We start from the raw sequence: 13,332 nt of genomic DNA, 5'->3' as shown, positions 1-13,332 counted from the left end.
GTGTGGGTGTAAGTGTGTGTGTGTTGTGTGGGTGTGGGTGTGTGTGTGTGGGTATGGGTGTGCCTGTGCCAGTGTGTGTGTTGTGTGGGTGTGGGTGTGAGTGTGGGTGTGGGTGTGTGTGTGTGTGTGGGTGTAAGTGTGTGTGTGTTGTGTGGGTGTGGGTGTGTGTGTGTGGGTATGGGTGTGCCTGTGCCTGTGTGTGTGTGTGTGAGTGTGTGTGTGTCTCCTGAACTATTTGCAGTTCACATTGGCTCACAGTGACACATGAAGCTGTGTGTCTCTGAAACACGGCCATGTCTTTAATGATCTCACTGACAGCCTCACATTTCCTAAAGGGTAGCTGAATGTATTTGCTGATTTATATGGCATTTTCATCTCTCTGATTGACAGGATGATAGAAAGGATTGACTAATCACAGAGCTTGGCATGACTTCCTGTTTTCAAATCCCACTCCCTGCTCTTCCTGAGGATCTGTCTGAGCAGTTGGAGTGGTGAGACAATGGGAGCACCTCCCATTGAGTTTTACCTTGTGTTTTTGGACAGTCTGTCTGAGGTGAACACAAAGACCACCATCTTGCCCCCTCCTTCGGCCGGCTCTGTTTCGAAGAGGAACTGGCCAATTCCCTGCTGTATCCTGATCAATATTTATCCCTCAACTGATATCAGATAATCTGATCATAGGCACATTGCTGTTTCCAGGAACTTTCCTGTGTGTAGATTGGTTGCTGTGTTCCCTACCTCACAGCGGGGGCTCGGCTTCAGAGTGTACTGCAGTGGCTATAAAGTGCTTTGAGGTGTCTGGTGGCAGCGAGGGTGCTATGGAAATGCACAATGTTTTCTTTCTTGCAACAAACCCACCGGAACAACCAAGCTGGAGAAACTCAGCAGGTCCAGCACAATCTATGTGGAGAAATCACTATCTAAGGTCTTTCTGCCAAAGTACGGGTGGTGATGGCTCGCACGAGGGGACATAGCTTTAAATTGAGGGGTAAGTGATTTCCGATGCCCCTCCCCCAAGTCCCTCCTCCCTATCTTTTATCTTAGCCTGCTGGACCAACTTTCCTCCTTCCTGAAGAAGGGCTAATGCCCGAAACGTCGATTCTCCTGTTCCCTAGATGCTGCCTGACCTGCTGCGCTTTTCCAGCAACACATTTCCAATCCTAGGATAAATCCAATCTTGTCCAGGGGACTTATTTATTTTCACATTTTCCAGAATTATTAACACCTCCTTGTGAATCTTAATCCCATCTAGTCTAGTAGCCTGTATCTCAGTATTCACCTTGACAACACTGTCGTTTTTCAGTGTGAATGCTGACAAAAAAAATCATTTAGCGCTTCTCCTATCTCCTTGGGCTCCACGCACAACTTTCCATTACTGTCCTTGATTTGTCCTAATCTTACTGTAGTCATTCTTTTATTCCTGATATGCCTATAGAAGGGTTTTCCTTGATCCAACCTGCCAATGACTTCTCATGTCCTTTCCTGGCTCTTAGGTCTTTCCTGGCTAACTTGTAACTCTCAAGTGCCCTAACTGAGCCATCACATCTCATCCTAACATAAGCCTTCTTCTTCCTCTTGACAAGAGATTCAACCACAGCTCCCTCACTCGACCACTTCCTCCCTGCCTGACAGGTGCATACTTATGAAGGACACACAGTAGCTGTTCCTTGAATACGCTCCACATTTCAATTGTGCCCATTCCCTGCAGTTTCATTCGCCATCCTATGCATCTTAAATCTTACCTAAGTGCATCACAATTGCCTTTCCCACAGCTATTACTCTTGCCCTGTAGTATATACCTATTCCTTTCCATCACTAAAGTAAACATAACCGAATTGTTGTCACCATCACCAAAGTGCTCACCTATCTCCAAATCTACCACCTGGCCTGGTTCATTACCCAGTAACAAATCCAATGTGGCCTCGCCCCCTTGTTGGCCTGTATACATAATGTGTCTGGAAATCCTCCTGCACACACCGGACAAAAACTGACCCATCTAAAGTACTCAAACTATAGTAATTTCGGTCAATATTTGGAAAGTTAAAGTTCCACATAACAACTACCCTGTTACCCTCACTCCTACCCAGAATCATCTTTGCAATCCTTTCCCCTATGTTTCTGTGGATATTTTTATCATGCCCTTAAACTGCTTTAATTATTCTCCACATTGAGGACACTTTGATTACTGTGTGTGTGAGTGATGTGAAGACTGTACAGTGTCTTCCTCAGTGAAGGTTTCCTAGCATCTCTACTTATTGGCATGATCGAATTATTTTTGGAAGCTCATTAATCTAGATCCTGAAGTTCACACTCCCTCGCAAATCATCCTCATTCAGTTTGAGTTCATCAGTTTTCTGTACATCTCCTTCTTTCTGTTTCAAAATATAAACCACTAAGATTGCACCTTGGAGTGATCTCATTTAACTGTTGTATCAATATAAAACTCAAACATTTTAACTTTGAAGCATACAAACACAAGTATGTTATTCTATGATCTCCAATTTTTATTTCTGTAATGCTGTAATTTAAGTCTGATTTGAGGAAAGGATCATACTGTACACATCTGATGTAACACAATGTAATGTAGTCTGCTCCATATATTACAACCATCCTATAAATCTCGAATTGATTTCTGATTTTTGGTATTACATGGTCACATTCTAAAATTCCAGTTGCAATCTTGTTTCGATTCAAAAAATTTATGAAAATAGCATGAAATCTAATCTGCTGTATATTAAGTCTTGGATGTTAATGTGTGGCAAAAGGAGAAGTGGTGTTTTCTTTTATTTCCTCCATTTGTACTTTGCTTATTAGCTGATGGAGGCCACCCAGGAAGAACTAGATGCTGATGTCATGACAACATACTGCCTCCTGTCCTTATCACCTAGTCTAAAAGAGGAGCAGCAAAGAGAATTTTGAAATAAGCTTTATCATGAAGGCATCTGGGTGTATTCAGGATAAAAAGCTATGAACTTGAAGCATCAACACACAAATTAATGTAGAGTAGCAAGAGAATTAAATATTTCCCTGACGCTTGATTGATGTGGAAATGTTAAGCTTTTTTTTTAGAAAGCTATGTTTTAGTTGGTTACCAGTTGGTAAAGGAAGGAATCAGACTATAAGACTTTACTTGGACTAGATTTATTCAGAAGTGGAAAATATGCAGGCATATGCATACTCCATGCAGGTGCATAGCCTGCACATAGACCATGACTTGTCAGTAAGTGTCTCTTCATATGTGATCAAAAAACTAGCCAATCCATGCACTCCACCTTGATACACTTATTTTGAATTGATGCGATTAACTATAAAAGGTATTTTGTACAAAAATCAAGAGAATCCACAGACACATCTAAAGTCTTGAAGGAACCTTGACCTATGTAACAAATTCCCACTTAGTGGTAAATAAGAAGTGAGAGGTGACCTTATAGAGGTTTACAAAATTATGAGGGGCATGGATAGGGTAAATAGGCAAAGTCTTTTCCCTGGGGTCAGAGTCCAGAACTAGAGGGCATAGGTTTAGGGTGAGAAGGGAAAGATATAAAAGAGACCTACGGGGCAACTTTTTCACGCAGAGGGTGGTACGTGTGTGGAATTAGCTGCCAGAAGAAGTGGTGGAGGCTGTTACAATTGCAACATTTAAAAGGTATTTGGATGGGTATATGAATAAGAAGGGTTTGGAGGGATATGGGCCGGGTGCTGGCAGGTGGGACTTGATTGGGTTGGGATATCTGGTCGGCATGGATGGGTCTGTTTCCATGCTGTCCATCTCTATGACTATGTCTCTGGAACCTACAGAAAACTGCCAAAAGGGTGACCTCGCCTTTTCTGTTTCTAACTTCAGTCCATACTACCTCAGTAGACAAGTCCTCAAACATCCTTTCTGTCACTGTAATACGGCCCTTGAGTAACAATGCCACCACCCCCCCCATCTTTTCTGTTCTTACTGAAACATCTAAATCTGGGAACCTGCAATAACCATTCCTGTCCCTGCTCTATCCATGTCTCTGAAATGGCCACAACATCGAAGTCCCGGGTACCAACCCATGCTGCAAGTTCGCCCACCTTATTCCGGATGCTCCTGGCATTGAAGTAGACACACTTCGAACCATCTTCCTGCTTTCTGGTGCACTCTTGCAACCTTGAAACCTCATTTCTGACCTCACTACTCTCAACCTCCTGGACACTGGAACTACAATTTAGATTCTCATCGCCCTGTTGCATTAGTTTAAACCCTCCCAAAGAGCAATAGCAAACGTCCTCCCCGGGCTATTGCTACCCCTCTGGTTCAGGTGTAGATCATTCTGTTTGTAGAGGTTCCACCTACCCCAGAATAATCCCCAATTATCCAGGTATGCGAAACCCTCCCCCTTGCACCATCCCTGTAGCCACGTGTTCAACTCCTCTCTCTCGCCCTATTCCTCGCCTTGCTAGCATGTGGCACGTGTAACAAACCAAAGATAAACAACTCTGTTTGTCCTAGCTCTAAGCTTCCACCCTAGCTCTCTGAAATTCTGCCTTAAGTCCCCATCCCTTTTCCTACCTACGTCATTATTGCCTTGTGGACCACAACTTAGGGCTGCTCATGTTTATAACTGTCAAACCACTGCAAAAACAACAGAAAGACAAAACAGTGTAACACAACTCAGCTCAGCAGTTTAATTTCACTGTGCCCAGATGCAGTTGGCAAACTAATCTAGAATCATCTCATCTTTTCTGTTACCATAACAACCAATGATGCAAGATTTGTCTTATTCTGTTTTGACCTTTCATAACTGTAATCCAGAAGGTGGTGTGTAAAACATAATACATTCATGCCAACCACTCCTAAATAGCGCACAATACACTTTATAAACTGATTAGTCATGCACTTCACTGCACCTTGTATCCGTTGTCTTGCTTAGGATTATGTGACGCAGTAATCATCACACCAGCTGCAACATGAAGCTGCTTAACAGCATATGGCTAAAAAGAAAAAGAAATATCAGTCAATAAATGGCTAGTCCAGTGATTAACTGTACTCCCCTTTTTAATTTATCCCTGATGCTTTCCCACCAAATATAACGCACCAGAAACAATGAGTCATTTGAAGGAAGCAGTAATATAGAATTAATTGTGATTGATCCCTGATGAACACCCTGAAACATCAACTCTTCCTCACTCTACCTAACTTGCTGAGTATTTTCAGCATTTTCTGTTTTTATTTCAGATTTTAAGGAGCCATCAGATTTTGCTTTTGAGCTTTGAAAGTATTCTGCTTGTGGTCATGAGCCCATTTTGGATTAGTGCATAGAATACCTGACAGCAATTCAGAGGTTGGATAGGAATGGCTCCTATTCTTAGTCCCAGATTGAACACTGCAAATATTAAGCTGCAAGTCAAGGATGCAAAAATGCCATTTGATTCATCAGGCCTGTACATTCACTGTCATGGTTATTCTATCATGAACCTTTACTTTCTCTCACTACCACCACCTACTGATTTCCCTGCTTTAAGAAACAAAATGTTCCTTTGTTTCCTTCCTGGAAGAAAAGATTTTGAATATAATGTTGTTAAGAAGAAATTCAGGAGAAACATCTACCAGGCAGTGATGAGAATGCAAAGCTTGCTTCCATAAGATAGGTAGAAATGAGTTACATAAACAAATTAAAAGGGGAAGCTTGTAAAATACAGGGAGAAAAGATTTGCAAGGTATGTTGATAGGGTGAGATGACAAAGGGTTGAAAAGAAAAGCTGGTGGGCAGGATAAACTGTATGTGGCACAAATACAAAGCAATTAGTTTAGTGGTCGGTTTCTCTGCTTGTGGATTCTGTATTAAAGAAAATATGGGAGAGTTTGTTTATAGAAAGATGGCAGAGTCATGTACATGTTTTTAACAATAAACTATAGCGTCCCAGATCAGATCGTGACATGAGATTTAAAGCGAAACGTCCCCTATGCTGTTCCAACAAGGTGGCTTTGCTACAGAAAATAGTCAATGCAACAATATTTTACATTGAAAAATAAATCACCTGGACTAAGATTGTCAGTCTAGTGTCAGTTAATAACATGTCATGAGATCACTTCCACTAGGAAGTGGATAGCACTGTTCAAAGGTGATATAAAAGGAAGTCAGAGCTGGTTGTCTTCTTTCTGACATGGATTAGACTGGAACTGACATTCTGGAAATGTTGCATTTAAACCAATGCGCTACACAATCTCCCACACATTCCAAGTTTGAAGCTTTTCTCCAGAATCTTAAATTGGATTTATTAAGAATGCTTTCTGCTAATCCAGGCTTGACAGCATCAGATAGTCAGTCAGATAGATTTACTGTAATCACAATCAATTCTTACCACAAATGGTGTTGGCACATAGATAGAAAACAGATACACAGGTATATTCTTTCCAAGGAAGACAGCAGCAGTCAACTGGGCAAGTCTGTAGCAAATGGTAAGAAAATAATTTTCATATCATTAATCATTAGATCATACTTACTATGCAGATCACAACTTGTCTTAAAAAACCTTCATCAAGATTCAGATAGTCACTCAACATTCCACACAAAAAAAATATAAATTTTAAAGTGGAAACGACACTACAATTATGCACATTACAAGAATAAATTCAGTACTGATAGATTATAAGGGATATGGATTAATGGCAAATAATCAACTCATTGAGTAGGCAGAATTGGCTCCAGGGGCTTAATGACCTAACCGTTTATTCACTTTTGAAATGTGACAGACTAACAACTGCAAATTCTCTTCAAAAATAAAGGAATTTTCAGCTTCTGGATTTCCATTAGGAAAAGCAAACATTGATGCAGTTTAGAGAAATTGTTGTATTGGTTTGACCACTTTCAAGCCTGATTAAAAAGGAAATAAAGTTATAGAAATTTTGAACGGCACTTACCTCTTGCTACTACAGCTCGTAGTCTCTTGACCTCGAGTATCATATCCAATCACAACACCTCTGTGTTTCAGGTCTGAGAAACACTTCTCAAGATACTTAAGCAAACCCTGCAAAGGTGAAAACAAGAAACTTTAAACAAACTTCCTCCAAGGAATAAGCTGTAAAATTGAATATAACCTGATCATTTATGAGTTACTAATAGTACTTAAAACCAACTGATGGACTGACATGCAGTACTTGGCCTGTTTACAAAGGACAATACAAGGCTAATAAAAATAAAGATAGACTTATATTATATTTTCCATGACTGCTGGATTTCTCAAAGCACTTTTCAACAAAGGAAACACCTTTGAAGTGTAGCCTGTATTATAATGTAGGAAACATGGCACCAGCTAACTCCTCCAAACAGCAACACCAAAATAAAGACCAAACTGTTTTGTGATTAGATTAGATTACATTACAGCGTGGAAACAGGCCCTTCGGCCCAACAAGTCCACACCGACCCGCCGAAGCGCAACCCCCCCATACCCCTTACCTAACACTACTAATTTAGCATGGCCAATTCACCTGACCTGCACATCTTTGGACTGTGGGAGGAAACCGGAGCACCTGGAGGAAACCCTCGCAGACACGGGGAGAATATGCAAACTCCACACGGTCAGTCGCCTGAAGCAGGAATTGAACCTGGGTCTCAGGCGCTGTGAGGCAGCAGCGCTAACCACTGTGCCACCGTGCTGCCCACCATGTTGATCGAGCAATAAGTAAATATTTGACAGGACACCAGGGTTAATCCTTCTGGTCTTCTTTAAAATAGTAGCATGGGATCTTTTACATCCATCTGAGGGTCAGTCCGGGCCTCTATTTAACATCTTATCCAAAAGCACCCCCAATAGTGTGGTACTCTCCTAATATTGCATTTTGATTTTTGTGCTCAAGTCTTGAAGTACACCTTGAAACCAGAACTTCTCAACTCAATGGAGTGGTCCCACCTAACACACAGCTGACATAATACACTCAAAGCAAATGAAGCTTGACCACAATTACTACTTTACTCTTGTGATATGGTCAATAACATAGATCTATTCTTTTAAAAATCAGCCAGTCACTTATTTACAAAACTCAATCAGAAATCTAACATTCTACCCAAAGTATTTGTTCACGGAGTATATTTCATGCCCTATTTCATATCTGTTACATCTGAATCTCTATTGGCTTTAGGTTATTTAATCATTTGTGTTGAATTTTATGAAAAGCCTTTTGAAAGTTAATGTGCATCATACCATAGGGCTTCCCATAGTCGACACTAGTAGACACGTACAATCATCTCATGCTAACTGCTATCGGCTGTTTTACTGATCTACAGATGGTCATCAAGTGAGCTGTAGAAAATCAATTCTATTATTTGACATGGATGAAAGTCAACCTAACCTAACAATAATGTTGGCTTTGTCTCTTTTGAACTTGGAAACTACATTTCATGTTTGCATAGCATTCCTGCCTCCAGGCCAGGAATCCTGTGCTTGTGGCCAACTCCAGTATTTAATGGCCAAGGAAGGTGCATTTAAAAGCACCTGAAGAAGGGCTTATGCCCGAAACGTCGATTCTCCTGTTCCCTGGATGCTGCCTGACCTGCTGCGCTTTTCCAGCAACACATTTTCAGCATTTAAAAGCAGCCAAACAGCATAACCATTAACCTACAGAGCCTCCAACACACACCAATGGTAGGCAGTGAAAGTAGATTTCCTGATCAGACCAGAGAAAAAGAACTTTAGAGCTTCTATCATTACGCACAACTCCAGATGACAACATGCATATAAAAGCTCATGTTGCCACAGCAATTCAAAATTGCCTGAGTGAACTGTAACATCACCACACTACAATGACCAGTTACCATTCTAAGACTGTTTCATTAGTTTCTACTATCTCCATCTTGCCAGTGCCCCTCAAATCTCTCTTCTAGTCACTATCAGTACTCTGGAATAAATGGTGTCTAGTGTTAAGGATTTATTCAATTGTTCCGAGTCATTAGTCTACAATTATAATTATCATTTCATTATTTTTTTCCTGTAGCTGTCCTGGATATTTATTAATATGTTCAATTTGTTCAGACTGTCAGAAAATTCAGATTGTTGGTTTAAAACGGTCTGGTTTCTGTCTTCCTCTTGAACTAGGTAGTAGGACAATAGGCAAGTGCATTAAAGCAAACTAGCAAATATGTAAAATGAGGCTTTAAAACTCTAAATTCAGGTAGCTACTCAATACTAAATCATCATTAACCTGATGCTTCCATATTACTGAGTATATTCTGAAGAGTGAGAAAAGAGAAAGAGATGGTGTTTTGTAATGAAAACTGGTGAACCTCAATTCCTGAAGCACATAAACGTAATCAGCAATTTGTCAAAACAAATTGCGGTCATCCCAGGATAGTTGAAACACTGCAACACAAGATAATCAACTGCTCTGACTTCCGCAACCACATATCCTTATCTGATTTGCTATTTGAAAGTGTTCAGTGTTTTGGCATTTAAAAAAAAAAATTGCCAACATGTTAGTAAAGTGAAAAATAATGTCACAAGGAGGGAACCTGGTAGTCTGCCTGCTACAGACTTAAAGAAAAGCTCATCAACAAACACTTGTTTACAAGTTTAGGCAAGAGGGTAAGTGGTGGATGTCACAGACTTATAAAGTCAATAGCTTACAGACAGGTGAAGCAAATGGGTAAAATCTTGCCAGAAGGAATAAAATATTGAAAATGTGAGGTTATGCAGTTTGGTTGGAAGAATACAGAGGCTGAAAGTTACTTAAATTGAGAAGACGACAGCCAGTTACAGAACAGAAGGATGCAGAATGCTTGTTCTTGAATCATAAAAGCTAGCATCCAAGTTCTGTGGGTAAAATGGAAGGCAAGTGGTCTTTATTTCAAAAGAAATGGAATATAAAATTAGGGAAGCTTTCCTAAAATTATACAAGGCACCAGTTAGGCCATAGCTAGAATCGTATGTACAGTTTTGGGTCTCTTATCTAAGGAAAGATCAACTGCCATTGGAGACAGTGCAGAGAATTAGAATTAGAATCCATAGTGTGGAAACAGGCCCTTCATACCAACAAGTCCACACCTACCCTCCAAAAAGAGTAACCCACCCAGACCCATTCCCCTCCTCTATATTTACCCCTGACTAATACACCTAACACGATGGACAACTTAACATGGCTAAATCACCTGACCTGCACATCTTTGGATTGTGGGAGGAAACTGGAGTACCTAGAGGAAGCCCACACAGACACAGGGAGAATGTGCAAACTCCACACAGATAGTCATTCGAAGCTGGAATTGAACCCGGGTCCCTGGCGCTGTGAGGCAGCAGTGCTAACCACTGAGCCACCATGCCACCCCAAGAGACTGTCTGATGAGGACAGGATGAGTAGGCTGGGCGTTTACTTGATGGAATAAAGAATAATAAGAGGCAACCTAATGGAAATATTGTTAGGGGTCTCGACAGGGTGGATGCGGAAATGCCGTTTCCCTTTGCTCAAGATGGACCGAGGGCATCATCTCAGGATAAGGAGTTGCATACTTAAGACTGAGATTAAGAGGAATTTCTTCTCTCAGTGGGCAGTGTCTCTCTCTCTCTCTCACACACAGGCACACACAGACACACACAGATAAAATGGATAGAAGAAAAGACCGAGTAGACAGATCAGTGGTCCTTGTTCGCAGGGTCCACTGAGATAGCACTTTTGGTTTGTCAGGACATGCTGCTCTTTCGACTCTCCTTTTCCAGATACGCTCACTTGCTTATAGAAGGCTCAGTGCGGCCAAATCAAAAGTCAATAGCTTACAGCAACAATAAAACTGGCTACCTTTAGGTCTGAGATACTTTTAATTGCAGAGAAAAGAGATTCAATTGTTTCTGTGAAAACATTTGTACCCTAAGCTATTTAGTCAACTGGAAACCGATTACATAATTGTCAGGTGGCCTGTGTTAATGACTGGTCACTGGTCTACAGGCTAATCAGTTATTTGTCATAAGCAAAGCTCCACTTGTCCAGATCGTTTGGCGCCAGTTCATCTACAAACTAAGCTTTCATTTTGAACAATCAGCTTTGTAAATAGCACATAGAATGAGTATCAGGTTACTTGCTTTTGAAAATGCATGGTAATCCTTCAGCAATCCATTTTTTTCATTTCAGTCCACAATCAGAAATAAAAGAAAATACACTATAAACCTTCTTTAAAAAAAAACAAGAATGTAACATTTACAATTCAGAATTGTCTGGTACCACTTCTATATCGAAGGAGCATTTAAAGATTACAAGAGCTCTACACTTAGTTCAGTTTAAAAACAAAAATCTTTCAAAAAGGGGCAAAAAGGTGTGAAGGCATTTGGGGGAAATCAGCATATATGGTGTTAGGTCATAGATCAGCCATGATCTCACTGCATAAAGGAAGATTCAAGGAGTGAAGTGGCCTCCTCCCATTCCCATGTTCATGAACCTCCTAGAATTTGCTGTTTTTAAGAAGTTCCTTGCCTCTGACAGACAGGGGGTCAGGGATGTCTTTCCTCTAGTCCATATTCTGCACTAAAAAGTCCAGGTTGAATCAGGCAAACGTTTGAGTCCACGCGCTCTATCTTGTGCTGTATCCTTCTCAGATCAAACTCACTTCTATAATGACTCCTAGCACCTGCTGTAGCCAAAACATAATCCTTGCCTTGTAGGCTGGGCCTTAAAACAAGTACAGGCTACCCTATACCCATTCTAGTCTCTTACTATTTTGTACCCTCTACTCAGGTGGTCAACTAACTCATCAGCACACTTAAATGGCTGCAACATGCAACCAAAGATAACACAGAGCACAGAGTTTGTCTACATTAGAAGCAAATGGATATGGATTAATTGCACATTGTTATCCTTGACCTTTTCTCAGGTGCTATCGAATTTCTCCCCAAAGGTTCCACAAAAGAAACTCTGGAAATATCTTTTCAGGGTTCGATTCAGGATGCCCTCAAGATCTTCTCAAAATTCACTAACACTCAATTAGAGGCCCTCGTCTTGGGATTGTTGTGATAGGATGTCCTCCCACACACTACTTCAAATGCTCAGTGCTATGATTTCTCTCCATCTTAATTTGTGCATTTCTGGACCACAAACTCAACAGACCCACACTTCTTTAGACAGACTGTGTCACATCAGCACTGCTGTCTGCTGATATGCTGACCACATCCATCTTCTTTACAGGGGACAGAAAGTAAATACTAACTGATTGGACACCAGTGGCAACTGCTAATCATGCTCCAGTCACAGCCTTAATGTTCAAGAGGCATTCGCAAAGAGGAGGAAATTCCCATTACTAAGTTTACAATTACTCAACATTAGAGGTTAACGCGATCACATTTAGCATTTCATTGTTTCAGGTAATATTTTCAAATCAAGCTAAAGGCCACATATTTCGCCAAACTACCCCAGTAGTTTTTAAGAAACATAGAAAATAGGAGCAGCAGTAGGTCATTCAGCCCGTTGAGCCCACTTCATCATTCAATATGATCAGAGTTGAACCTCTATCTTGATACCATACACCCATTCCCTTCCTCACCTCTCAACACCTTTAGCCTATGAAATCTATTCCTTTCTTAAAGATATTTGGACTTGGCTTCCTCAGCATTCTATAGTAAAGAATTCTACAGGTTCACCAACCTCTGAGCAAACAAACTTCTCATCTCAGTCTGAAATGGCCTACCCCATATCCTGAGACCATGACCCCTTCATCTGGAACTCCGGGGGATTCTGGGTAATCCAAGATGGAGGACAGGAAAAATTTCTGGCTGGAAGAGTTGCTCTTTATTTGAGGTATTTTAGGTGTTGGAGGTGATTTCCTCAAATTCCAGGAGCAGCAATTACTGTTTTATATGCTGTTGCATTGTTTTGGAACTTTGGGGAAAAAAAAGTCAAAACAGCAGCAGATTAAAAGGGAGAAGAGCAGACAAAGGAAGCACATGGTGAGGACAGTGCAGAAGAGAGAGAGAGAACCTGCACAGTTACTGCCTTTGCTGTTTGAATTCGTGTATCGCTAGACATCGGAGAGCATCTGGGAAAATTAACACACAGTGAATTTCACAACTAATCTTGGAGGAACCTGTTGGGCGAAGTCCACAGAACAGAATCAGATAAGTTAATTGTTGTCTTAAGTCTGTCCAAGAGAAAGGCTGCAGTAGTGAGTATAGTGGATTCTTTCTTGATTATATGTTTTGGAGATAAGTCTCTTGATTAAACTTAAAATATAAGTCATCGCTATTAATTTAACCTGGGGCAGTGTTTGTAGAGGAATAAGACGGTGTTATTTTCTGGGTCTGTAGATTGTGAAGGAGCAAAAATGGCCTTTGCAGTGATATGCACTTCTTGCCAGATGTGGGAGTTTAAAGAGAGTTTAAGGGTTACTG

The 13,332-nt window shown here is 40.8% G+C and overlaps 1 protein-coding gene across 5 annotated transcripts in view; it reads right to left on the bottom strand.

The window, feature by feature from the left end:
* Positions 1-13,332, bottom strand: part of pgm2l1 (phosphoglucomutase 2-like 1) — a 147,589-nt gene that overhangs the window by 94,602 nt on the left and 39,655 nt on the right. For 4 of the 5 annotated variants that reach the window (XM_043692556.1, XM_043692558.1, XM_043692559.1 and 1 more), the window contains 3 exons: positions 6,896-7,002; positions 6,337-6,421; positions 4,882-4,965 (listed from right to left, as the gene is read on the bottom strand). In XM_043692556.1, the coding sequence (XP_043548491.1) occupies positions 4,882-4,965; positions 6,337-6,421; positions 6,896-7,002 (276 nt within the window). The remainder of the gene's footprint in view (positions 1-4,881; positions 4,966-6,336; positions 6,422-6,895; positions 7,003-13,332) is intronic. The other variant, XM_043692557.1, reaches the window with a different exon arrangement.

Source organism: Chiloscyllium plagiosum, chromosome 6 (assembly GCF_004010195.1).
Source record: "Chiloscyllium plagiosum isolate BGI_BamShark_2017 chromosome 6, ASM401019v2, whole genome shotgun sequence".
Lineage (NCBI taxonomy): Eukaryota > Metazoa > Chordata > Chondrichthyes > Orectolobiformes > Hemiscylliidae > Chiloscyllium > Chiloscyllium plagiosum.
Note: the sequence above shows the minus strand (reverse complement) of the source record. Positions and strands in the feature narration are given on the sequence as shown.